Source organism: Kryptolebias marmoratus, linkage group LG21 (assembly GCF_001649575.2).
Source record: "Kryptolebias marmoratus isolate JLee-2015 linkage group LG21, ASM164957v2, whole genome shotgun sequence".
In the NCBI taxonomy this organism is placed as follows: domain Eukaryota; kingdom Metazoa; phylum Chordata; class Actinopteri; order Cyprinodontiformes; family Rivulidae; genus Kryptolebias; species Kryptolebias marmoratus.
Genome location: NC_051450.1, coordinates 15,357,900 through 15,385,489, shown reverse-complemented (window position 1 = coordinate 15,385,489; position 27,590 = coordinate 15,357,900). Strand labels below are relative to the sequence as shown.

Sequence of the window (27,590 nt, the reverse complement as noted above, 5' to 3'; positions counted from 1 at the left end):
GTTAGCCTGGCAGTGCTAGTGACATGTTCCGATGTAGAAATGCTATTCCAACGGGGCACGGCGGTGTTTAATCAGCTAAGCTAGCCCTTTGCCTTGGGGGGGGAAAAAAGAAAAGAAGCTGCTGGCTAGCTAGGAATTCTCCGCATCTTCTTCCAGACGCTTCGGCGCCTAAATAATTTCCAGCAGGAGATTTATCAGGGGAAAAAAAGAAGAAGAGGTGGCCATCATCAGTCAGGTAAGACGTGGCATGACTGAACAGAATCCGGCTGGCTGCTGGTCCAGGCTGCCCCCGCTCCGCCGCCGCCGCCGCCGCTCTAACGGCTCTCCCGGAGGGATGAACTAGCTGCTTCTCCCCCCAGTGAAGCTCACACGGGCTTACAGCTAACCGAGACCAAAAACCGTCACCGAGCGGGCTAGGTGTTAGTTCGCCTTTTAACCCGAGATATTTGCTCATTTAGTATTTTTTTTTTTTTAATTTATTTATTGGTGTATTTTCATAGACGGGTGGTTAACGTTAGCCAAGTTGGGCGGCGTGACGCGCTGTCAGGCTTCAAGTTAGAAGATGGATAACTTAGTTTACGTGAAATTAAACCTCGCGTTTGGCGCTTTGTTCCACGCGTTTCTGTCTGAAACTGAAAATGGAGATGATGTCTTTAATTGGAACCGCAATGGCGTGAAAACACCAGAGCTCTATATAGAGTTGTGCCACATTTTGGTGCATTCACGACCATTTTCGTGTTTCCCCCACTTCTTGTGCTCCTGCGTCCTGCACTGATTCATCAATGCCTGGTTGTGATACGAAAAAATGTTCTTCCTTCAGCATATACCTCTTCTTGGTTTTACTTTTTTGTTTGTTCATTTATTTAACAGTTAGCTGCCATTGAAAACAACGACTCGAACAGTTTTCCCTCCCCAGATGATGTCAACAAATACTGCTCATGTTTGGGCTGATCAGCAGTGTTGAAGTCCCCAAAAATACCTTGTTTACAATGATGTGAGGTGTAGAAAATCTGCAGATAGGATGGAGATTACAGAATTATTACTCTGAACGTGTCTGAAACCAAAAGATGGTTCAATACATGGCCACATCCTCCAAATGAGGCCAGTACCAGTGCTTATTTAGAAACCATTTCTGTTTTGTGGGCTAAAATGGGAAAGTGTTATACACCCCGTTTATCTCCTGACGTTGTTTTCATTTAACACAGCCCAAGCCACACTAAATGTCATCCTTCAGGAGCACAATGCGGCTGAATAATAGTTGGCAAGCTCCTGTTGCTTTTGTTTCCGTAGCCTTTTAAGAAAACATACTCAACACCCTGCACCGTTATCGTCAGGTTGTATTCGCCCGTGTCAGCTTACGACTAATTTGACGAGATGTGTTTGGCCGTATCTGGAAAAGGACACGGGCGAGTACCGTTTCCAAACATCTTCTGGGGTTGTCATCGGAAAGATTTCTGGGAGAGGACGTGCTGCTTAGCAGTGTTTTTTTTGTGGGAGTCACAAAAAAGACACAGAGACGCAAAGTTCCCAAAGGACTGTAGGTGTTTCGGGATGCATTGCTCTGGGATGGTATGCCACTGCGTATACCAACGTCGTGATGCTCTAAAATGTAATGGTGTAGCTGAATGTTGACTCTGCTGCGGAGAGTTGCTGTCCTGAGATGGTATTCACTTGTTTTTAAATGCTACAGGCAACTTTTCAGTGGCACAAACCGCTTGATTGTCAAATCTTTCTTTGCGTTCAGACTGTCACTTTTGTGCTGCTTAAGTACAATTCGTGTGATTTAAACTGAAGTACTTTAAAACGTTAACTAAATTGTACATTTTCTAATTATCGCTGAGGGGAAAGTTTCAACTGTACACGTATTTTGTCAGCTGTATTTTCCCACAGAACTAAACCGTTTAATCGAGTTGGCTTGAGTCATCAAACCAAAACCTGCAATTTCACACTTCTTTCTATATAAAGAATCACACAACAGTGATGCAACAGCCTGATTTAAATACAAAGAAAGATGGTGGGAAGTGGGTTATTTTTGCCCTTGTCTTTGTCTGTGTGTGTGCTAGTTTGCCTGTAGCATTTGCAAAATATCTTGTGAATCGTTCAGCAAAATTTAATGAAACTTGCAGAATTTATTTTTTTATTTATTTGATGTAGACCTCCAATTACAACCTTAGAAACCACAAAAGATGTATAGTTCTGACAATTTTACTGATATTGATCTGAAATTTAAACTCTGAGCACTAACACACGAGCTGGAAGCTGTCAGGAAGTAATCGTTAGATGAGGATCTACAACTCATTAACTTTTGGGGTCAAGACGGCTGTCGCAGCTGACTGACCTTGGCCAACAAAAAAAATGACAGATTTTACAGATATTGTGCTACGATTGGGCGTGTTAGTAGCTGTGAGTCATCCTCAACACGTGCTTCAGGCACTAACGGATCACAGAAGGTCTCTCAACATTGCATTAGATTGTGCATAATGTCATTTATAAGGTTTGAGCAAAACTGCTATAAATGATCTCATCACAAGATAGTAGGTGAGCAATATGCCTTCATTCAAGGAAAGCTAGTCCTTTTAATTTGTAACAAATTCATGCAACCGACCATTCAACGCCACTGAATTGAAATGTGCAGCCACATACCGTCCTAAAGCAGCAACATACCACTTGAAAGTAACAGCTGACCTCTTCAGAAATGGCACGTCTCTACTTTACGCTGATTATTGCTGTACAATAAGCAAATGCAAAGCTCCAGAAATGGCAAAGTGGTTTACCACCTCTGCATTGTCGCAGTTAACCGGCGGCGTGGAGGCGAAGTCACGCTTGTAAGCACTGAATGCTTGAAGGCACAAGTTTTTTCGTTTATATATTTCATGTACAAAAATAGCTGCTACTCATCTGTCAGCTGCCAGTTTACATGAATAATTGAGGTTTACTTTTGAACTACAGCTCACCTCTGGAGGCTGATCGTAGCGTGTTTAGTTCAGCTGTGTCATATTTGCAGCTCCTGTTGACTCCCGCGCTTTCTAACAAGCTTCATTGTGTGCGTTTTATGACAGAAAACCCTTATGGATGTGGTATAATGATCTCTTTTTATAGAAGATCCTGCCCTTGCTGCTTCCCCCGTGCCTGTCTGTGTGCTGCCATTGGCCTGCAGCAGCCAAATCTGTCCCCGCAACCGAGAGGAAAAATACCAACTGTGCATGTCGTAATAGCCAGAAAACTAATGTGGCCCGAAATTTTCCTCAATAAACGACAACCCTATAAATCCAGTCCATATAGGCTCCCAGTGAAATGGAGAAATGGGGATTTCTGGTCTTCTATAATTTACTGATCACATGTAATCCCCCTAATCTTCGTATTGCATAAGGTGTCCTCTTTCGTTTCTTCTTTCTTGCAATATGTTTTTTTCTTTTTTTGTTGACGTTTTCTAGTGACTGCTCATGCGTGTTGGTTTGGTTAAACAGTCAGGAGTAAACTTTCTTTCCGTTTGCTGAAATGCTCCGCAGACGTCCAGGTTTTGATGTTTGTTCCTTAACTTCATCATAGCGCCAGTCTATATACCAGCCTTTGAATTAATATCTGAATTATTTTAAAGATAAGGCATGATGTTTAGCATCTGATGCTGTAATTTTTCCTTGTTTGTGTCGAAACATTTCCTAATCCCAACATAGCTTGGCCATCGACTTCCCTCCATACTAACAAGCTGAGCTGCAGACTCCTCCTAGAGTACTTCTCCTTATCGTTCTTACTGCTTTCTGGTTACGTTTTCAGAAAAGCAACCAGTGTTAAATGTGGAGACGTTTCGGTTAAACTGCGTCTCAGTCCTGAACAGCCACATCAGTGTGAACTCTCACTTTGTCTCACATTTTGTAAAACGATGCATTAATCAGTTGTTTTGTTACTTTCTGTAATACTATTTCTGTTTTGATAACAGAAAAAATGTCACATTGAAATAAGAGTAGGAATTTAAAATGCAGGACATGAGAGCAGAAATGTAAGAAAGAATCTAAAATGTTTGATAGCAGATTGAATGCAAATCAGTAGTGCTGTTATCAGTGTTATCGCTGGTAAATATTAACTGAAAATGTCACTATTTACTGTGTACTGCCTTCTGTCTGGAAACAAAAAAGGCATTCTTGATCTGACACGATTCAGCTTTAAATACATACCAAAGCAAAGTCATCAAACCCTACGTTCTGCTCATGTTTAATCTCACCACTTCTGCAAAACCTCACACCGTTGGTTTGCATGTGGTTGAGATATTTGCTATATATTTTCATTTGGAGTTAGTGATAAGACTTCCTCTTCCAAAGTAAAAAGAAGTGTGCACTTTCGGTTATGTGATTTTTTTTTTTTTTTTTGAGTTCATTAGGGTTTGGGGGGGGGGGGTTCTTTCACTGGGTTTGGCAGTCTAAAAATGGGGATGTGAGCACTTGTGAAACTGCAACCATCATGTTATAATTGATCCTGGTGTGTATTTGGAACTTTAAAAAGAGAAACGTTTTCATAATGTCTTTTCAGAAATGTGCCTCAGTTACCATAAGAGAGTATGTTGAAACACTGACATTCATGAATTTTTTTAGCTTAGTATTTCACTAAAAACCACAATATACTTTTTTTTTTTTTTTTTTGTAGCACAGCTCATTTGATGATTCAGCTTATATCACAATATGTAAAATGTTCAAGACGAATACTTTTTATTCTGAATTTTTTTACTCAGGAAATGAAAGCTGTAGATTAATGAGCAAAATCGCAAATATTTTTAAAGCCTGACATATTTTCTGCCACATAAGTGTTTTAAACATCTAGTCAGATTTTAATAAGTGGTCTGATGTTAGTAAACAAGTCAGTTGAAAAATCTGTTGCAAGCTTCTTCAATCTTTTTTTTAATGTTTGTGAAATACTTTTTGATTTAAGAATTGTTGTTTGTTTAAAATATTTGACCATCATATTAAAATTTGCTTTAGGCTGATCCTTTAGAAGGATATTAGATGTAGTCTGCCACTAATTCACGTACGCAGTGATGAAGTTACCATAGAAATGTTGGCTTTATTTAACCCAACATGAGGCTGTGTATTGTACTCTTTTTAGTTGGCATTCTAAAAAAGCCAGTTTTGATGAAGAACAGTCTTCTTGTTGTTAGAAATTTGTGTAGGGTGTCTGTTGTGCACCAGAGCAGTGAGGGGTTTTCTGGGGAAAAATGTTCGCTTTCTTGTCCGTGTCCTATCGGAGATCTCGTATATGCTGATTTGTGCAGAGCTGACATTGTTTGTGGCTTCAGGACGCAACCTAAAAAACTTATTGCTCTCAAAATGCTTGCGCACACGCTCCGTCATGCAACTCCATTGGACATTTGTGCCAAGCAGTCTTTGTTTAGTCCCATTGTAAGAGCATCAGTAGGTTGGTAACCTTTTTATTTATCCCCCCCCCTCACAAAAGCCTGCAGCTAAAATCCATCACCTGGGCACTTTAGATTTGATGTGCACCATTTCTCTCTCTGATTCTTTAATACCACCATTAGGTGAAAGTGTACAAAACCAAACCTCAAATGGCTTTAAGGCACTGTAGTACGTGATATTGGAAATCCTTCTGCTGCATTTATATAAACTTGGATTAATGATTTTGAAACCTCCTGGCGCTTTCAGAGTTTGTTAGGGAAGCTGAAGATTTATTTTTCTTTAGACTTAATCCAGAATATCTTGGGTTTTGCTGTCATTGGTCGTTCTAGGCAGACCACCCAAGACAAGATCTGTCAACCTCTGGGTGTGGATAAAAATGCGTGGGCTAATGATCTAGGTGGGGTCCAAAGAAATAAGTCTTTTCTTTCATAGAGGTATTATGCACAGGTAGACATCTGTTTTCAAATAGACAAGTAGCATTTTTCAGCAGGAGCAGCTCTTAATAAGACACTGTAATTAAAGATTAATGTATTTTCAATTTAAATACCTTACAATATCCAGTTATACATATTCCTAGTAAAATGGTTAGCTACACTCACCTGCCACTTTATTAGGCACACCTTGTACCAGGTTGGACCCAATCTGCCATTTAATTCTTCATGGCATAGATTCAACAAGATGTAGGAAACATTTCTCAGAGATTCTGGTCCATGTTGACATGTTAGCATCACAGTTGTTGCAGGTTTATCGGATGCACATCCATGATGTGAATCTCCCGTTCCACCAGAACCCAAAAGGGGCTCGATTGGATGGAGACCGTTGGAGGCCAGTGAATGACCAGCCAGTGTTTTTCCCAGTTTCTTATTGTCCAATTTTTGGGGAGCCTATGTGAATTGTAGCCTCAATTTCCTGTTCTTAGCTGATAGAAGTGTCACCCGGTGTGGTCTTCTCCTGCTGGAGCCCGCCTGTTTCAAGGTTGAACATGTTGTGTTCAGAGATGTTTTTTTTTTTTTTTTTGCAGACCTTTGTCTTCAACAAGTGGTTATTTGAGCTGCTGTTGTCTTTCTGTCATCTCGAACCAATCTGCCTATTCTCCTCTGACCTTTGACACTGATGAGGCTTTTTGCACACAAATGCCACTCACTGGATACTTTCTCTTATTATGATCGTTCAGTTTAAACCCTAGAGATAATTACGTGTAATAATCCCAGTAGATCAGCCGTTTCTGAAATACTCAGACCAACCTGTGTGACACCAACAACCACGCCACAGTCAAAGTCACTTAAATCCCCTTTCTTCCCCATTCTGATACCCAGTTTGAACTTCACCAAGTCTTCGTCACATCTACATGCCTAAAAGAATGGAGTTGCTGCCATGCGTTTGGCTGATTAGGTATTTGTGTTGACAAGCAATTGAACAAGTCTGGGGAAAAAAAAGAGTAGCATTCACTTTGTAGCTTATTTACGAGTCCTTCCAGTTCTTTACATCGCCCCGTCTTAGTTCTCTCTTCGTATTTCTTCTCTAGTTTTTGATGCATTGAAACTAATTTCAAATAGTGGTTGACACTCAAGGACCAATCTTTGCTGTTTATATTCATATTCCCTGCAGACTGTTTTTATAGAATGAATAATTCTGTCTAAACTAAGCTCCTCAAGTCATCTGAAAGTCTCTATATATTTCACTTCTAATATATCGCTGCCCTTGTGATTAGATTATGTTTTTGTCTGGCTTACATTTAAGTTATTTCTGCAAATGATTTATGAGTTACGATGTCTATGTTGAGCCACTCCTGGAAAAGTGTGGGCTTCTTGGAGGATGCGTGAATAAATGATAAGGATGCTTTGAGCAGGCTTTTTAGAGCTGATACGGATCACTGGTTTAATAAATGTGTGCTGCTTTTTTTTTTAGCAGACACCCACGTAAAGAGACCCTGTGAGTGCGATTTGTCAAATGTGTCTAAGCTTTTTTTTTTCACTGGATTGGTTCATCATCTAGAATTGTTCTTCTAATCAATGAGGTGTTTTTTTTATTGTTTTGAAAGGAGCGGTGATGTAGAGGTTTTATATTTCAACTTCAGCAGTCAGCTTTTGTTTGTAGCAATACCTTTTTTAACTGCTAATAGATTTGATATTGATGTATCCTGTTTTTGTGCTGTGTTTAATCTGATAAATTTATTCGGTATATTTGGATGTCCAGCGCTTTGATCATCGAGTTTCTTCCTTAAAAACACACGCTGGAAATCAGTTTTCACTGTTACAGAGATGGAAAGTTATGATTCCAGATTGTTGGTTGCTTTATTCATAGCATAGGTAGCATTTAAAAATTAAAATGCAACAGATTTTCTGACAATTCGACTGGTTTTTCACATTTATGGATAAACAAAGTATAGCCAAGTGTTCCCGAAGTGTTGCTCTCATCTGAGTCATAGCTCAGGTATGAGAGAGGGAATGTTTGTCTTCTAGTTCTTAGTGTTTGCATTAATAAGAAGGTTTAACCAGCATGCAGCGAAAGAAACTGAGAGCTCGGTCAACCGTTATGTCATGTGTGGTAGGAAGGCTGACATAACTGAGCAGTTCATGTTGTTATGATCCTTGCTATGGTTGAATAAATGCATTTTTATTTCGATAACCCACCCCAAACTGTTGTATTGTTTGGCATCTCAACCTGTCTTTCAGACATAAAGAAAGCAAAGCTGTTCACCTCTGCTGGCTAGACTGTAACAACCAGACTGGGGAATTTGGAGCTGTAATGAAGTGTAAAGTGAAAAGGGGAAGTGAAAGCACTTCAGAGTCACTTCTGTTTATAAATTTTCCTCAAGTGTCTTGTGATTTTTTTTTTATTTTTTTTTTAGTGTTGAATTTAGTGAGAGGTACTTTCTGACTTGGATGAGCTATTATACAAATACAGCTTGGCTACTTTGTGATTTCTTGTCATTTTTTGTTAAGTGACACCTTTCAAATTGTGGTCGCTGTGTCTGCTTCACAGATTTGTTTAGAGTGAAGAGGAAGCCATTTGATGTAAAGCGGGTCTACAAGAAAGCTTGAAACCTTCGCTGTTGGTTGCTGCAATGAGAGTAAATCTGGCAGTTCTCAAAGGACGTGAGCCACAAACTATTTTAGGCTTTTCCCAGCTGCGGAGGGTGATCCCGAGGGGTGGATAACCAACCGCTTTCACACAGTCATGAGTTCAGCCTATATGTTTAGTTAATGATCCTGAATCAGTACAGTTTTCTAATGAATGATTTTATCTCTCAGCTATGCTGGTGTTAAAGTTTAAACTAGTCCTGGATGGCACGTCTCATCTCTTTGACAAGGTATATTACACACATCAACACAATGATAAGTTATCTGAACTCTCCTCAGCTCAGGGGTCGAGCCTGCACTCTGTCAGATAGCATCACTTTCCCATCATCCGGTCACCCTTGTGTCCACACTTCCTGTCTCACAGCTGGCCTGCCAAGTCTCCCATGACCCTTTGCTGTTTTGTTTTGGGAGAATCTCGGACAGCGGGGATGAAAGTCGGTCTCATGGGCTATTAGCTGATGTGGCTCAGTGTGGAAAAGAGCACGAGCTCTTCAGCCCATTGAAACGTGCATGCGATGCAGACCTGACTTCTTGTGGCTAAAATGCTAGTTTTGGTGCAAGTTGGAGGAAGTGCCGCGCTGCCAGAGGGGCTGAGTTAGCAGCTAGAATACAGAGCACATTCCAGAAGGCAGCAGAGCCCTGTGATTTTAGCAGGCTGTCACAGGGATTAGGTTACCCTGTCTGCCTCTGTGAGCTCATGCTGTTGCCGTCTCAGTGCCTCAGCAGTCCTGCTGAGCAGAATGACACCATTTGTTCTCATCGTGAGGAGAAACGAGGATCCATATTTGTTCTGTTGTTTAATCTGTACTATATCCACCTGATGTGACCTAATGCTTACAACAAACATGTCACGCCAGTGGTAAATGCACCAACAGTTTTATTTTCCGTCTCTCACGCTTGCATTTAAGTAGCATCCTATTGACGCTGAATTACCACACAGGCCACTAGGTGCGCTCTTTGACTAGATCTCAACTCGTTTTTTTTTTCTTCCCCATATGCAGAAACACATGAGGTTATGGCAGCAGCTGTAGAGACAGCAGGATGTGGTGAACTCCTTTTTTTTTAATGATAACTAAAAAACTGAAAAAGTTGCACCGTGCATCTCTTATACACCAGTGACATGCAGTTGTAGATTTTAGTTTATAGAATCAAGCAAGCATGTCCAAATTTATTGTTAAAATGTAAACATTCAATGTGATGTAGATTTAATGGGAAATAGTGTTTGTATTCTTGAGAACAGGACCAAACTAACATTGACTGGTCACTTCTCCATGCTACTGCTAGAACAATAGACAAGATACTACCTGCTACTTCATTGTTTACATCCCTGAGTATCGCTTGACTTTTCATGCCACAGATGCATATTCCTATAGTGTATTCCTGTTTTGTCTTGTGGTAATATGCGTAGTCATGTCCATTTTCTAGTTCAGTCTGTCATGTGTGAAACGTATAGTTTTACTCTTATTTTATGTTGCAACAGGCCTTTGTAGTTTAAACAAAAGATACTGAGATTTTATCATGTTTGGGGGAGAAAAAAGTATTTAACTTAGGCTGCTTTCTGCACAAATCATTAGATGTTTTTTAACTGTAATATATCATAAATGTGGGTTTATTTTGTATTCTGAATATTTGGTTTGTTGTTCTAAATTATTAATCAGACTGGCAACAAAACTAGAGCGACAGTCAGAGAGCTTATACTCTGCTAAATTCAAAGCCCTTTGTAGCAGTTTTAAAAAAAATGACAGGTATCTGCTTCTAATTGTAGTTTTTTTTTTTTTTTTTTGCTCATGCTGCAGCTTTCTACCATATAATCTTAAATTTAGTCATCGTAGTGAATCTGCTAAATGCTCATAGGCTTAGTGGTACGCATCAAAATAAGAAAGGGAGGAAAAAAAACTTATCAGACAAGGTGTTGGAAAACATTGATGCACCTGAATCACATGTTAATTTTTTAATATTTTTTTTGTCTCTGAGCTTGCTCTTAGTTTACTTTATCAATTTTTATCGAATTCCTTTTGTAAGTAACAAGTACCACTATTCTGTGCTGCTCAGAGGCTTTTAAGTAAATATTACCAACTTTTAAACAAATGGTGTGTGGCACTTTTAAAATTTGCCATTTTAAAAACAAATGGATTTTTAAATTGCATGGGCCTAAAAAGAACCATTACACTTTTGCTGACCAATATCACCAAACATTACTTAAGGTGGTAATCAGCAGGGGGGGGTTAAGTCCGCTGTTGTGACAGTTGTGACAGAGACATTGCATCTTGATGCTGTGATGTGGTAATGGCAGTTTGTGCGAACATCCATCCATAGGATTTAGATATCTGGCACGTTGGATGCATAGTGCTTAGATGTTGACCAACACTTATTTTTTTCTATTGCCGAACAAAGATGCAGCATCTGCTGCTGCATCTCTGTTTTCCTACTTTGTAATTGACAAAGTATGCACAGGCACGACTAACTGACAATCTTTTTTTTTTTTTTTTTTAAAAATGGCCAATATTGACCAGTTTAATTGATCTATTTCCAAAAGAGCTACATGCCAGTGTTGTTGAGTTATACTCCGTGCCTCCTATGGGTTCCACAATGCCATTATTTGTGTAATCCCTGTTGTCAAAGGACACAGCTGGCTTGATTGGTGTGTTTATAAATGACCAGAGGCAGCTTTAGGAGAGGCTCGTTTTTGCTTCAATATTGCAAAATAGTTTCATGACATGGCTTTAAATCACGGTACAATAAGCTTGCAAAACCCTGCGCTTTTCAAAGTCATGTTATTTTGACAACTTCTCTAATGTCACATGCGTTCTGGGTGTCCTCATTAATATTCATAGAGGTTGTCTTGCATATTGTTTAAACTCATTTTAAAAGTCACTGGCTATTTGAAAAACATAACTCATTACATTTGTTATTTTTTATTATGAATAATAGACTGTTGTTTGGGAGCATAATTTCATAATTTAGTTCTACATATCCTTAAAACATTTGATTTGATTTCAAGTCTTACAATACATTAGGTTGGTAAATAATTTTTCTGACAAGATTATCAAACATTTTATACTGGTGTCCCTTCAAAGACAGCATTTGCACCTTTAGGTTACTTTAGAAGGGATTGCTTTATGTGTCAAAGGTTCAAATCAAAACAAATGGTGGCACAAAAACAGTCTAAAGTTACTGTAGTCTAAAGTTACTGTACTCCAGATGAGATGATAATATGATGCTGGTTTCAGTTTACCCTTACTTGTTGATTCTGCTTGGTATTGGGGTAAACGGTGATTCATTTTGAACACGAATGTGATCCTATTGGAGCAGTTTGACCTGTCTAACCTGGAATTTAGTGCTTTGGTGTGACGACTAGCCTTGGCTCAGTCCGCAGCTGCGCGATTACCTCAGAGCATCTGTCAACCTACTGTTTGATCTCCCCTCACATCTGCACCGTCGTAAGTCACTGTGACATTGACGTGCACTTTGTGCTCAGCCACCTTTAGATTTAAGATGGTTGAAAACGGTGAGCCAAGGATACAGAGTTCAGTCTGAAAACGTGAGCTTGTTTAGAAAGGAAAAGCCCTCCACGGATGATCCTAGCGTGAAATGGTTGGAAAAGTGTAAAGTGGAAAAACGACAGTTAGGGAGGGATGTCGTAAAGGGAGATGGAGCACATATACACTCTTGTCTGGCTCCTTGGCAAGCAGCTATTTAGTCCAGCCCAGGGAGTGGAGAGATTGTTGCTTTTGTCTGCGTGAACGAGGCACTCGAGGAGAGTAAATCAGCTCTTTGTTTTTGTGTGCCGCTCCCTTGTATGTCTTCCAGTGTTCACTAATGTAATTATTGATGGAAAAGAAGCAGGCAATAACATGCCATAAGATTAAACCACAGTGTACACCCATATGTCCCACCTCCCTTGTTTATTTTATTTAATGTAAGACAAGTTCTGTAAATTTCAGGGAGCTTTTTTTATATCTTTGTCACAGCTGAGACTAAACTTGCCCAACTGTGAAATAACATTTTCAAACTTTTTTTTTTTTAATTTCTTGGAAAGATTCTACTTGACATCTGGACCTTTTCTACAACAAAAAAACTTTTTCTTTTCTTTGGTTAATCACGCTCGGTTGCCTCTGTTCATGTTTGCCTAAGATCAGGTTCTGTGCCCATCTCAAGGCCAGCTGTGACTGAAACCTAGACACTACTGCTGCTCCAAATAAAAACCAAGAGCTCCCTATCAATGAAGTCAGTGTCTGGTCCCTGAAGTCAGCCGGGAGGGGGGGAAAGGTGAAACTTCATCCACTCCCATGACATCAGAGCAGCTCAACAGCCACTTCAGTAGCCCCTCACTCCTTCAGTGCTGACCCAAGTATCTGCAGCGTTACGCTAAGCATAACTCGACTGTCTCAGTGGCTCTCCGAGTCATAAGACTCGTCGTTGTGAATGTGATTATTGTTTATCACGAACAAACTTTCACAGTGGTTCATAGATCTGTAAAACCATAAATTTAGATATTAGGATGTCTGACACTGAAGGCAATAGAGCCCTGATCATTTGTAATCCAGTTCGTACATGCACTCCATTTGCAAAGGCTGCTTAAATAAGCGTCTTTCTAGGCCAGGGCTAAATTTAATACAGCATCCTACATCATTAGGACCCGGTGAGAGATTTCCAGTTCATGATGTAGCCTCATTGCTGACACAAACTATACTTCCCTCATTAGAGTAATCTTTGCCATCCTCCTGGTTTATGTTTCATAGCCAACGCAAACAATCGCTGTGCTGCTCCTCATAGGAAATCATCCCCCCTGTGGAAATTTAGAAAGAATAGAGATTCCAAAAGATTAGTTTTGTTTTCTGACAGCTGTTGGTGTTGGAAGACTGAAGAGAAAAAAAACAAATCAATGTATCTGTTATTTCAAGAATACAATTGGTGGAGGGAAATTCTGTCTGAGAAGACTAAATTGTGGAAATGGGGGCTGGAACGTCTGCAGAATTCACACGTAGCTGCGTTATATTTAGATATTTCTGTCCACACCTTTTTGGCATGATTATACACCCAAAAAAAACAGTGTTATATTGACAGCTTTGTTAAAACCAGACAAATACAATCTTTGAGCTGATTTGTGATTCTCTGTTGTCTCTCCTCCTTCCAGATCAGCATAAGCTCCAGAGCCTGTGAAGTTTTCAGCTTTGATGCAGAACAGGTATGACTGTTTATCTACTGACAATTTCTAAATTTAGCTTGAAATTTGTCATCTACATTTTAAAGAGTGAAATGTGCATGGAGGGTTACGAACATGTGAGCTTTTTGAATTATCAATGTAGAGTAAGATTTTATTTCTGACTAGATTTACAAGCTAATAGCTGCTACATACAAGTGCAAACAACCACAAAAATCTATGTGTTGCTTATAATTCTGCCCATAAAAGAACACCGGTGTTTTCAGTGTAATAAAACACTTTAACGTTCATTCTGAAGTGTCTCTTTATCAGTTTACCTAGTGCAAGATGACCGAAGAGGTGATTGTCATCGCCAAGTTCGACTACATGGCCCAGCAGGACCAGGAGTTGGACATCAAGAAAAACGAGCGCCTCTGGCTACTTGACGACTCCAAGTCGTGGTGGAGGGTCCGGAACGCCACCAACAAAACTGGCTTTGTACCGTCCAACTACGTGGAGAGGAAAAATAGTGCAAGGAAGGCTTCTATTGTCAAGAATCTGAAAGACACTCTTGGTAAAACAAACAAAACCAAATATTGTTTTCTAAGTTTTGTTAGCGTTGATTTCTCCAGGGGGCCGATAAGTAATCATCTTTAGCCATTTTGGCTTAAATTCTTCCAATTATCTTGTTTATTTTTATGAATATCATATTCTAGTTTACCAACATAACCTTTAGTACTCTAAATATTTTCAGTCTCTTTAAGGATTTTGTCTGTAGGCTGACATGGCCTGTGCCTCCATATGAAGTTTTTTTTTTTTTTCTAAGATAGATTTTATCTAGGCCGACTCTTGTTCTGATTTTGACCACATTACAGTGATTATATAATGTATTACGTGACAATATCTGCAAAAGGAAGCTACTATTCTGATGTCTGATTGGTTAAAATGCAAACAGCTACTTTCTTCTCACCCTGCACTTAGATTGAGACTTCTATATCTGAGGGTGTTTTCTGATTCTTTTATCCAATCATTTACACAGGTAAGGAAGTTGTTTTTAGACATTTTCAACTTGGATAGTTGATTTATATGTATAGATATGTTCTTAGATATGCTTTTGTCTGCCCACAAATCCAAATATCTGTGCAAGGAAACACAACAGTTACTTTTTTTATAGTAACTGGCCTTGTTTTGTCTCTGTACTGTGGTAATATTTCTGACCATTTCTATCTGCCAAAAGCTTCGTATAACTTCCGGTTTTCTGCAATCATGCCAAGGTTACTGCTTGTCTCTGCATAACTCTTCTTGATGACAGATATTCATGGTAATTTGTGATACGCACATGGAGCGCAGATAACGTGGCGTTAGATCTGCCTGTGGTTTTGCAGTTTAAAATAAAAAAAACACATAAAAGAAATAATTAGAGCTTTACCTTTAGTGTGGTACACTTTACTCTGCAGGGGCTCTTCATATTAATCACAGATGTCATGGTTTGGTTGGTGTACTCGTTTGGCCAGTTCTCATTAGGCTGTATCCTGAAAAATGTAAACGCAAACTAATAGGAGGGACCTCAGGCTGTCGTTGTTAACACATTAATCTTTGTCGCAGCGTTTTATCCACATCCGATTTTAATTAGGCGTCCATGTGTTTCAGTTTGTCCTGGCAAAAGTAGAATATCACGCCGCACTTATAGACCGACAGAAAAGGTGGCCTCAGGTCTTCTGTTTTTTAACTGATGCGGTGAAAATGATGCGCACCACAACAAGGCGATCTGTAGGAGGAAGCCATAGGCGCTAAAGTAGCGCTTTTTTTTTTTTTTTTTTTTTCCCTGCAGACAAAAAAAAATTGAGGATGTTCTTGGTACTCCCCAACAGAAACGTGTCATCAGTTTATAACTGTATCTCACGCTACAGGGTTTGCTGAGCATTTATCTCTTGGACATGTGAATTGTGTCTTCCTGTTTGCTGTAAAGTGCTGTGTGTCTGTGTGCACGCTTGCTGTTACTGTAGAATTCAGTAATATTTCAGCAGTTTTGTGTACACAGAAATTATATACAGAAATAGGATTATTTTAATGTAAAAATACAGCATTTTTTGTCTTTTTTTTTTTTTGTTCTACAACTTAAATTAGTATAAGCAGTATACATATCTGTGCGTGTGTGTGTTTATATATGTATGTATGCGAATAGATAGACTCTCACTGCATCCATTGATCAAATTGCTGCTTTCTTCCTGACGGACACAAACAGCTACAATCCCTGATTTATGGTTTTGTTCTTTTTGTATTGACAAGTGGGGAAGGTAAGAAGACTCTTTAATGTTGTGATGGGGGAAAAAATGTGTGTTTTATGGGTGTTTTTGTCGTTGGGTGTGAAGTAGTTTTACAGTTTGGAAGAATGTGTAAGAGTATGGCGTGTCTGACAAAAGGCTGTTTTATTGTTGGAGTGTGTTTCTGTGTTGGAGGACTCATGTTTCCTGGGTTTGTTGCAAAGTTATGAGCATGTCTCTACAAACAATTGCTGTCATGTGACACTGAGCACTCACTGACTCAGAGCCATTGCTACATCCCCACAAATACCCTTTTTTTTTCTCTCTTAGCACTCGCCCCTTTTATTAATGATAATATTCTCATACATGTTAAGAAAATGGCCTGTTTGCTTTTCAAATACTGCTCTTCTTTTATTTCCTTTCTTTCTGACTCTTAAGTTTCACCCCCTCCCTCTTCTTCTACGTCTTCTTCTTCTCTCCATGAGGCCTCTGTAGTCTGCCTTCCAGAGCTGGACTGGAGGCCTCTTTACCCTGCATCCTGATTGGCTAACCCCTGACCACATGGTCACAGAGTGGGCTGCCCTTCTCTGCAGTCCTCCCAGCTCTCTGGGTGTTCACATGGAATAACTCTACAGCTGCAGTGGGAAGAGAGCTGGCGAGACAGAGAGGGGGGGAGCGACAGCGAGCCCAAAATGGACATGGCTAACCTATTCAAACATTTCTTTCGTGAGTTTTTAACTTTTCAGTGGCTGCTTAAAGTAGTTTTGACCTGTTTGGTGTTTTCCAATCCTCTGAAAATCTTCTCTCTAAACTTTGAGGCTTTTTCTTTTTCTTTACCACGAAGAATTGTTTTTTCCTTTGAAAGAGGAAAAAAGAGTTTTTCTTTGGTCGTATAGCAACTTCACTGTCAAGTTAACCAATTGTGTCAAAACCGGAGCAGGAAGGAACACATTTTTGTGCTAACATGTTGTTTCTGACAAAAAGCGTCTGTGAGTGTCTTAACAGCTTTTGAGGCTGCGTCTGTGTGTGAGCGGCTGCAAAGACTGGGTGGATATGCTTTTGAAAAGCCTTCTGCTAAGCTGAAGCCTGTAATTGCCTCAGCAAGCTTTTTGTCTCTCTCTCTCTCTCTCTTTAAAACACATACACACACCAAAATCCAAGATTTTATTTTTTCATTTTCCAACATTTGCTTTAGTGAGTTTGCTTTGGTGTCTTGTTGAAGACCCTTCCTCTCTACTCTGTTCAGGAATATCTCAAGACATAACCAGTGCCTGTGTTTTTTTTTTTAATTTTATTTCTGGGCTACCCTCAGGGCAAGCTCACTCATTCTAGAAGGGGTTCCCCCCCCTCTTCCCTTACACACACCCCACTGCCGGTCATGAGCTACAGTTGAAGGGACGCAGGGTTTTCATGTAGAACACTGTAGTCATTGTGTTAAAAGGAGGAAGGGGGTTCTCGATGATTGATGGGACCCGAGTTCCCATCTTCTGCACCTTTCTTGCTTATCAGAGGAATTTCCTTTCCTCGTGAAGCTCTGCGGCTCATGGATACTTCACCGCCACACTGACACACTTTTTTTCACAAGCCTGTTGGCACACACCCTTGCTGTAATCTCACCTTGTAGCCGCTGAGTGGTATCTCTTGGCTTTGTGTTTGCTGCTCGCGAGTCTGCATGCCGCTGACCGGCCTGCTTGTAGTCAAAGGAGAGGCAAAGGAGATCGAGATGAGCTAACAAACATTTGGCTTGTGTAAACTGAGAGCTGGTGGTTCCTCCGTCTCTCTCTCTCTCTTTCTCCCCTCCCTCTGTTTTCCTGTTTCTCAGCCTCCCCGAACTCTAATTTGAGCCACATTTCTCTCCGAGCTTCGGAGAAGTGCAAGCCAGAGAGGAAGTTAGAAGGAAGTTTGAATCATGGCTTACGGACTGCTTGTTGGTCTTTCTCCTTTTACTCCCTCACTCCCAATTCCTGTTTGTCTACTCCGAACCGTTCAGGCCTGTTTCCTTGCCAAATAAGCAAAAGAAGTAATCAGAGTTACAATAAGAGATTAGTGGGAGGCTTGCTGATGTCAAATAAGTCTAAGCTGTGTTTCGGTTTTCAAGCTGTTCACTGCTCTTTGTTTTCTTGTCTCCTCTTCCCATCAGGGGAAGTGAGTAGTGGTCTGGGCTTGTTGAACAGTATCCAGAGCTGTAAACACGTTGTTAGAGAATATTATAGACTTGGGCTGTACAGGTACATTTAAACTTGATATTGGCAACAACCCAAATTTTCAATCTTTCTCAGAATAGTTTTAGCCATTAGCTGAATTCAGTAAATTATTATTATTATTATTATTATTATTATTATTATTATTGTTATTTAATGGCTTTGTGTTAGAAAGGAACATGTCAGTTCAGAGTTGTTGATCAAGATAAACCTGAACATGTCATTTGGCCTCAGAATCTGTAAGGTTTGGTATTGTGAACACTGATACTACTCGATCAATAAGTTTCTGGTATATTTGCTTTACTCAGAGCATGCTGTTGCTCCTGACTGTATCTCTGCTGTACAGAGCTAATACAGCTGCACTTCTCGTGAACTCTGTTCTGTCGCAGAGATCGATGGCTGCCCGCTTTTGATGTCTCCGCCGACCAAAGTTGAAAGAGCTCTGCACGTTTCCTGCGTATCCATCAACCACGTTTGCTGCTGGATCGAAGCTTTTGGTCTTTAAGAGGCAGCCCCGGCCACCAAAACACCGACTCACTCCCGAGCGCTTTGCCTCCCCTTTGATTGAGTCGCGCCGTTTCTGACCCAACATGCTGTCATTACATTTAATGTGCATGTCTCATTCCAAACCGTGTAGCTGAGGGTTGCTCTTTTCTATTACCTGTCACAAGACCAATTGTTGTCAGGGTATAAGTTGCTATCAACATACAGAGCACTTCCTGAGCGCCTGACTCCAGACGATGAGCATTGCTACATCATAATTTAAGCAACTTGGCTAGAATTGCGACGTAGGATATGATGATAACTTATTACAAAATAGCTGGCAGGCTGTTTCGCACTGAACTGACGACAAGGAAAAAAATGTGTCTCAAAGCAAAGGGGATGTAAAAGCATTATCAGACAGTCTGACGCGGGGTGTTGTCGTCCACAGAGGAAAAGCCCTGGAATGGAGGGAAACCGAGGGGTCGAAAGGGTCCTGGCAGACAATGGACAGCCAGCCAGCGTAGGCAGGCCAGAGTTTAAAAACAAAACTCATTCCTGTATGTCACTGGTAGACGAACAAACTCCCCATGCTAGCGTACATCATCTATAAACAGAAAAAGCACCCTTCATCTCGGAGGAGTTTAACATATGCTCCTCGTCATTGTTTGCAGTGATTACTGCCATCTGATTTTTGTGCAATTTCCTTCCCTCGCGACCATCTCTCAGGAAAAACGCAGGAAAAGACGTGTGACGTTATACAAGAGAAGCTTAGCACACACAGTATTTGTTCATTTCCGTCATAAGGTTTTCCCTGCTTGCAGCACTGCAGCAGCAAGGGTTGTGGTTTTTAGGGGAAGCTGAAAGTCCCAACGTGCGTGTGTGTGCACAAGGTTCATCTAGTTGGCAGCATTTAGGACTAACATCAGATGCAGAAAGGGAGGGTTATTTTTAGATTTTTATTGTCCATCTTCTGCCCTTATTTATTTTCTTTCTGTCAAATGGTACTTGCCAGCCATTTACTAGTTTTTAAAGTAATTTTGTTTCCACAACAAAGTTTTCTTACACAAAAAGTGTATATTTTATTTTCACTAGAATATTCCTTCTTGCCCTCATATAGGTTTTGTTGCTATAGAATTAAATTAACCAGCTTCAGTCCAGTTCAGGAGTTGACCTTAACTAGACAACGGCCCATCTTTATACGCTTTATTCAAATTTGCTAAATTCTGTTATCTTTTTGGGCACAAAAGTAAGATTTCTGCTGGTTCGAGGACCTCGGAAAAGTTGGCACATTTATGTTTTACACAGCCTGAACATAAAGGACGTGCTTGTCAAAATCAGTTGCTGTCACCTGAGCATGCTGCACCTGTGCCCTCCTCTGGAAACACATTTCCATTCTGAGAGTTTCATGTGAAAAAAGATGCTATCTTTGGTAAAACTGCAAAAAGAAGCTCAAACGTACGACACTCCCACACGAAAAACCAAGTGAATTCTCATGATTAACCCACAACAGAATGATAGATGGGCCTCCAGAGAAGCAGTTGCCCTCAATAACAGCCCTCGTATCTTATTTATTTGAAGCTGCGCAGGCAAATCCAAGCTTCCCATTCTTACCGTGTTGCATATCGAGCATCTAGTCAAATGCTGTGGCTCTGCTTTTTTAATGCAAAGTGTTCATGTGACCGTGGCCAACAGCAGCATCTGAAAACCCCTGACATGTATGCCGATAAGGGTTTTACCTACCAAGAGATAAAATATAAACTCCATCTCTTTGTTTCTCATTTGGAGCTAAAATATACTGCTCTTTATTCAGAAACGACATCTAACCTTTGTTTGGAATGCACCAAGTTATTTCCAACCGGGCCAGGACCCACCATGGAGTTTGCACCTGCATGATCAGCGTTTTCTACTGTTTTATTTCAGATATGTTGATCTAGCATTTGTCTGCCATGCTTGCACATTTTAAACCACTGAAGCAGAGTGATACATTTCTGCTTGACGAGGGAGGCCTGGAAAGTGTGGGCAGATATTCCAGCTCCAAAAAGAGGAGAAATTGTGAGGCAGATTGGGGACGCACTGTGTTCTTTAAAGTTTTTTTGCAAAGTGTGTCATTTTTTCCTTCAATATCTACGTTGTTTTGAGTCTCTTTTGAGTTGGCGCTTTTGCAAAGATGTCTAACTAGCATGTGCGCAATCCCTAACCTCCGTCTACAGACATCAGCTCTTAACACCCTGTCTGGAGTCTGCAGTTATGCACAGTGGTGTGACTAATAACAGGGTCTACCTGGAAGCAATTTGACGTTGGACTCTCGGCTCTACCGTGAAATTTGTCTGCGCTCCTTGAGTCAGAGGCACCTTTCAGTAACAGCCTATCTGTGGTGGAGCACATCCATGTTCCCCACTCGGATAACAAACACGTCCACCGTCCTCCCAGCGCTGTCCTGGAGACTCCACCCTGCCTCACTGTATAATTTCACCCAGCTGTCTTTTGACTGCGCAAGCAATAGCCTTGCAAACGTAATCAGAAATAGAGTCTCGGTTTAAATCTGTTCACTGTTCCGCCTGGTTGCTCTTAGTTTTATTTATTTATTTATTTATTTATTTATTTATTTGACATCATCAGTTAGACCACACACTGATTGCAGTATGGTAATACCCAGACACCACAAATGGAAAAATTAAAGCTGCTTTTAGGTCACCTGAAAAGTTGGAAACAAGTGATGACCTTAGCACTTCGTTTTACTGCTGGCTACGCACATTTTCTACAACTCTTAGCATGCTAGACTGCCAAGTGGAAATTCTTGTCCAGTTGGACTTAGACCACAAGGGTTTGGCATCAAGGCCACACCACCCAGAACTTGTTCTGGGTGATTTCCTTTTACTGTTTCGAGATCGTGTCAGGTTCGAAAGGTCCTGTGCAGTTTCAAGATGTAGATTCGGCACAAATGAAAAGAATTCCCATTTGCAAGTCGTCGTTTATGAAATGGTTTGTAATTGACATGTTGCTTTTAAACAGAATGGAAATGCAGATAATCGCTGCAAGTCTTTTGTAGCGATCAGCCGATTGTGTTTTTTTTTTTTTTTTAAAATAACCCATTGCTGATTTTTAAAGTTGATTAGATTGGTTTTGGCCCCAAAATAGAAGTTTATTATGCATTTACATTAGAATGCCCTAAAACTTGGGGGAAAAGGTGATTTAAGAAATTTGGGCCGTTGATTTGTCTATAGTAAGAACAGCACAGAGCTTAGTACCAATTGATTAGAATGACTTTGATTTTAAGTGGTTTAAAAAATGCAGTGTAGTCTTATAGACACCCTGCTGTTTGTATCTGAAAGTCCTTAAGACTATACAGGCCACTAGTGATGTCTTTGAGACAATGACTTGGCTTGGAACCACAGACTGTAAACACATTTAATTAGTAAAGAATAAAAGTAAAGCACAAAGTTAGCTAAAATAATGGTTTATTTCCTTTGGGATCTGCTGGTTTTGAGCTGGAAAAAGGTACTCCTGCACTTTTGTAGCAGAAAACGCATTGACACAGGAGTTTTGTTTTGTTTTTATTGTTTGGTATGCTCTGGCATGGTCGAATATTCTTTTAAAATGGCAAAATTCTGCTTAAATAATTGGCCTACTGATCAACCAATCCACCTCCTAGTCTTTCGATATTCCACGGTTGATAAAATCCTGAAACAAGTTTTCAGTCATCTCCGCATTATTCTGAAGTGAAACGGTCAGCTTGGTGGGGTGCTTGAGGGCGTTGAGATTTAGAAGCTAAGTGGGAGTTCAGAGTTCGTCCAGAATCAGGAGAAGAATGAACACTAGATGGCTTTGGCAGGAACCTAATGCCGCCGTGCACACAAGGCCTCAGGTGTCAGAGCAGTCAGGCTGATTAGTGCAATGTGATTAGCAACAATGAAATGCCACAGAACCTTTTTTTTGTTTTGTCCCACAGAGTACAAGGCAACTGTTGGTAACTGTTTTCATTGTTAGGTTTGGAGTACACAAAGAAAATGACTCAATATTTCTTTTTTAGTTTCCACTGGATTTGTAGGTCTGTGTCAGAACAAGTTGTCGTCCCACTTGGTTTTTAATCCCAAACACGCCAACACTGTTTGAGTTTCCTCAGCACCCTGATCTAATCCTCAACAACGTATTGTGCTTTGGAGTGTGGGGGGTTTGTGGAAAAAGGGTGAAATGTTGTCCCTCCTTGTATTTTGGCATGGCTTATAATACGAAATATTAGTCCATGTTTTCTTTTCTCAGCATTTCAGGTGTTTTGAACAGTAATTTTATATTTTCTTTCTTCTGTTGAGACTCATCCCACATCATTGGGGAAAAATGTGAATATGACTCTAAGAGGACTTGTGTTACAAAACCTCTGACTTTAGTTTTAATTGCCATTCGCGCCTGCTCATTCAGGTCGCCAGCTGCCGTCTGACTCACTTCACTTAATTTTAGAGTACATGTCAGCTGTGGAGTCCTTAACACTTCTCCTTGGTTTGCTCTCTTTAGGAATTGGGAAGGTGAAGAGCAGAAAGGGTGGGATGAGAGATGCCGCCTCCAACGCCGAAACCGATCTGAGCACAGACAACGGGGAGCGGCTGTACGACCTCAACGTGCCCGCTCTGGTCAAGTTCAGCTACACGGCGGAGCGGGAGGACGAGCTGTCTCTGGTGAAGGGCACGCAGGTGGTGGTGATGGAGAAGTGCAGCGACGGCTGGTGGCGCGGCAGCTACAACGGACGGTCCGGCTGGTTCCCGTCCAACTACGTGACGGAGGATGTGGTGGGGACGGTGGGGGGAGGGGGCATGAGCGGGCTCGGGGACCCGACCGGATCGCTGACGGAGAAGCTCGCCTCGGTGGTGAACAGCACCACTAACGGAAACAGAGTGCTGCACACAGTCCAGGCGCTCTACCCGTTCAACACGACCAACGACGAGGAACTGACTTTCGATAAGGGAGAGGTGATGGAAGTCGTGGAGAAGCCCGAGAACGACCCGGAGTGGTGGAAGTGCCGTAAAGCGGACGGACAGCTGGGCTTGGTGCCCAAGAACTACGTCAATGTGCTGGACTCCAGCTCCCACAAATCCACAGCAGGACTGGCCGGGCCGCCTACACCTGACTGCGACTACATCTCGCCCTCGGGAAGTGGGCGCTTCGCGGGGAAGGAGTGGTACTACGGAAAGGTGACCCGACACCAGGCGGAGGTGGCCCTAAATCAGCGAGGCACGGAGGGAGACTTCCTCATCCGAGACAGCGAGTCATCGGTGAGTCACGAAGACCTGCTCCTGCAGCGACCGTTTATCGCAGCCCGAGTCTGTAGCTGCCGTAAAATGCCGCCGCTAACGTCTAACTTTTCCTCTTCCTTTTTAGCCAAATGACTTCTCCATCTCCCTGAAGGCACAGAGCAAGAACAAGCATTTCAAAGTTCAGCTGAAGGAGAGCCTTTACTGCATCGGACAGCGCAAATTCAGCTCTATGGAAGAGCTAGTCGAACACTACAAAAAGGCTCCCATCTTCACCAGCGAGCAGGGAGACAAACTGTACCTGATCAAGGCCCTGGCTGCCTCTTGATCCACCTCCCTCTTAAACACACACACACACACACACACACACACACACACACACACACACACACACACACCCTTTCACATCAGTGGCTTACATATATAACACAGATACTTGTTATGCCAGAACACACACACACTAACATGCTTAACACATCAACATGACTTAAATGGCCACTTTGTGAGCATTCCAAGAGGAGGCTGGGGGGGGGGGGGGACGCCTAGGAGAGACATGAAGGTGGGAGACTAAAGACTATGGACCCCTGAGAGTTTGACTACAGGACCTCTTGGTCACATTTTAAATTATCCACGTGTTAGGTCTTGTATTTCACCATGATATCTATTAGTTTCATTTAGTTTTCTTTTGATAATATATAATCTTTTTTTTTAAGTTTCTTTTAAAAATGTGATTATTTTTTTTTTTTTGTCTAATTACACCACACAACATGATTGAGGTATTCTTTTTAGACGTTAGCACGTTCGGAAACATGTCTGCAGGTCAACATTTCAGCTTACGTTTTGTGTTTTAAAGCTTTCTACACGGTCGTGGACCCTAATCTGCAACCTCTGCTAATCACAGATAAATATTAAGTGACCAAACATGATATTTATTCATATTTCTGCTAGGATTAATGTTGTTGAAATTGAAATATTACACTGTGCATCTTTTCTTTTCTTTTTTTTTTTTCTTGTGCAAAATCAAACTATAACAGTCAGCTTTCCTTTTATACAACAGGACTGCTTGTCTCACATATTGCTGTATCCACATCATGTGAATGTTTGGAAGCTGAGGTGGCACAGACGGCAGAAGCTCTGAATTCCATAACCTCGCACCAACATCGTATCTTCCAGAAGAGGCGTTAACGTCCCGTAGACACGATTGGGGTCTATCTGTGCGTCGTGTAAGGAGCCATGAAGTACTTTTATTTTTTTGTTTTTTGTTCCTTTTTTAGGGGACAGCTTTCAGGATGGAGGGTGGTCAAGTGAGAGTGGGGGAAATGTTAAAAGCAGCAAGTTCTCTGGAGCTCGGAGGGGAAGTTGAGGGCCAGTCCAGGCAGTTCAGGGGATGATGTCACCGCTCCTGAATTAGTGATTACTGGAGGGAACGGAGGAGACGAGGGTCACCTAAGGGTCGGGTTTACGCTGTTGCAAAGTATATACATCAACAAGTATACACCCTTCTAAGCAGGCACAAAGGATTAAAAAAAAACAAACTATTCTTTACGGCTAAGCACTGATGTAAAAAAAAAAAAAAAAAGAGGCAGTCTGAGATGCTTTTGTTTGATATTCGGGCACGGGAAGGCTCCCATAAATCCTGTTTGTTTTCCTAAATTTGCAGTTAAGTGAGAACACAGGGCATGTAAAAGTTTTCAGCAGCGCACATGGTTCATATTTACAGGACAGGTCTCAAGTGGACGGGCCTTTTTGACTGGAAGAGGACTGAATGGTGAATGGCAGCAATCAGAGCTGCTGCAGCGTTGGCGGGGAGCCACTCCAGCAGGAGGAGGAAGAGGAGGAGGATGATAATCACGATGCCTGCGATGATGGCTTTTCCAGCTGTGGCCGAGCGGACCCGCGTGCAAAAAGAGAGCGGAAAGGGAAAAATGCTCTCCGAGTATCTGGACTACCACGCCCAGACGAGCTGATGGAAGATTTCAGATGGGAGTACTTTGACAGCACTTTAAGGTCCAGGGAATACAAGCACGGCAAAAATAAATAAATGAAAAATCAATCTTGCCACAAAGGAGACAGAACATCAGCATAAACCTTCTTTATTTTCCCCTCCATGACCCAGGTGATTGACTGAACCCTTCATGAAAGTAGAAAAGATAAAATACAATCAGTGAAACACTTTCTGCATGAATTACGATGGGATAAAAGCTAACTTTACCCTTTTGTTCACAGCGGGCGAAGGTTTTAGGAACGAAGCTGACGGTGATGGGAAATGCTGCTTTTTTTTTGGGAGGGGTTCAAAGTCTATTACTAGTTTAACCATTAATTAGCATTTCAATTTGCAGAGGCCATTAGTTCCTGTTTTCAGCAACCAGAATCCTCTTAATTCATTAGCTGCTGTAGGATTGCCACTTTGCAGACGGATAATGCGAGACTGTTGATCTGCAGTAATGATCATCAGCAAACTTTTTATTTTGTTTCTTTCTTGGAGATATTTTCCCCGATTTCCAGTTTTACACAGCATTAAAGTGGAAAAAAATGCCAACGCAATTGGCCCCCTGAAAGGATTTAGAAGATTTTAATGTGCCTTCACAGCTCTCTGGCAACCAAAGCTTTAGTGTCCTCTCTTTTTGTTTTCTTCCTCCCGCGTCCCTCCCACGTCTCTCATGACCCAGGCTTTGGGTAAAGCTTTGCATGTGCATCGGCCGAGCGATTTCCGTGCGAGCACATCCTTGTAGGAAAGTGCGTTTCCCTGATGAAGCGCTCGATCTGACGTCGGGCTGAAAGATGGCGCGGCCTTTTCTGTCCGCCGTTTTTAAGTTTCCGTTTCGTTTTCAAGTGACCTTATCACAGCTGACTTCATCGAGTATAACCTCTTGGATGAACAGTGAATGCCTACGTGTACATTTTAAGAAAATGTGCCAGTGTTATCAGTCCGAAACGTAACCCCAAATCTTATGTATGAGCACCTCAAGTAACAATATTACATGTTGGATGTGAGGAAACTTTCTAAGGATATCACTTTGTCTGTATCTAAGACTTCACTTGTGCAGTTTAGCCACTTAAATATTAAAAAGAAATCTTAAATGCTTAAATAGTTTACTTGATATTGAAACTAAACTGCAATATCTCCCTGCATACATTTTTGTTACAGAGGTCGCTGCATGAGCAGAGCCTCGTAGCTGTACAGAAATCCAAGAACTAGACGTCGGATGTGAAAGATATTATCGAGATCGTTTATCAAACTATTCGTCCTGATGGAGAAACTACAGCGCTGCAGGAAACTTAAGTTCCCCGTCTGCTGAACAAGCCTGAGAAAACCTTGAATATACACCTAAAATGTCTTGATAATATTAACAAGTGGCCCATGTTTTAATTCTGGTGCTTTTTACGTGCTGCTTATATTTCTGTGGTGTTCTTTGTCTTAAAAAGCTTCTTTTTTTCTTTTCTTTTCTTTTTTCCCGTTTGAGAGTAAAGAGAACAGTCATGCTGTGGAATGATAAAAGGCAGTGCTGTGAAAATGTTAATGTCTTGTTCTTAATACTGTTTTGTTTTTGTTTTTATTGGAGGGGAGATCGTCTTCAGGTGTTATAATTTAGATGTTTTAGAGTGTTGGAAAAAGCTGTAATAAAAGCATAAAAAGATCCGTTACGGTCTGTTAATCCTTGAAGATTTTAGCTGTGAAATGGTAGTGCTTCATTTTATTTAATAATTCTGTGTGAAAGTAAAAAAAAAAAAAAACCCAGTAAATATTTTCTATATGATGCATGTGCGCCC

The 27,590-nt window shown here is 41.1% G+C and overlaps 1 protein-coding gene across 2 annotated transcripts; it reads left to right on the top strand.

The window, feature by feature from the left end:
• On the top strand, positions 1-27,459 carry nck1b (NCK adaptor protein 1b). Of its 2 annotated transcripts, XM_017406677.3 has the most exons (5): positions 1-235; positions 13,623-13,673; positions 13,962-14,202; positions 23,086-23,840; positions 23,947-27,459. In XM_017406677.3, exons 3-5 carry the CDS (start codon positions 13,977-13,979, stop codon positions 24,145-24,147), a joined length of 1,182 nt encoding a protein of 393 aa, XP_017262166.1. In that variant the 5' UTR covers positions 1-235; positions 13,623-13,673; positions 13,962-13,976; the 3' UTR covers positions 24,148-27,459. The 2 variants fall into 2 exon arrangements, with proteins under 2 accessions (XP_017262166.1, XP_017262167.1); XM_017406678.3 differs by lacking the exons at positions 1-235; positions 13,623-13,673; positions 13,962-14,202 and adding an exon at positions 15,790-16,618.
• Positions 27,460-27,590: the final 131 nt, after the last annotated feature.

Coding starts and splice junctions, on each gene's coding strand:
- nck1b (XM_017406677.3), top strand. CDS start 13,977: ATGACCGAAGAGGTGATTGTCATCGCCAAGTTCGACTACATGGCCCAG. Junction 14,203..23,085: donor GAATCTGAAAGACACTCTTG/GTAAAACAAACA, acceptor TGCTCTCTTTAG/GAATTGGGAAGGTGAAGAGC. Junction 23,841..23,946: donor TCCGAGACAGCGAGTCATCG/GTGAGTCACGAA, acceptor CTTCCTTTTTAG/CCAAATGACTTCTCCATCTC.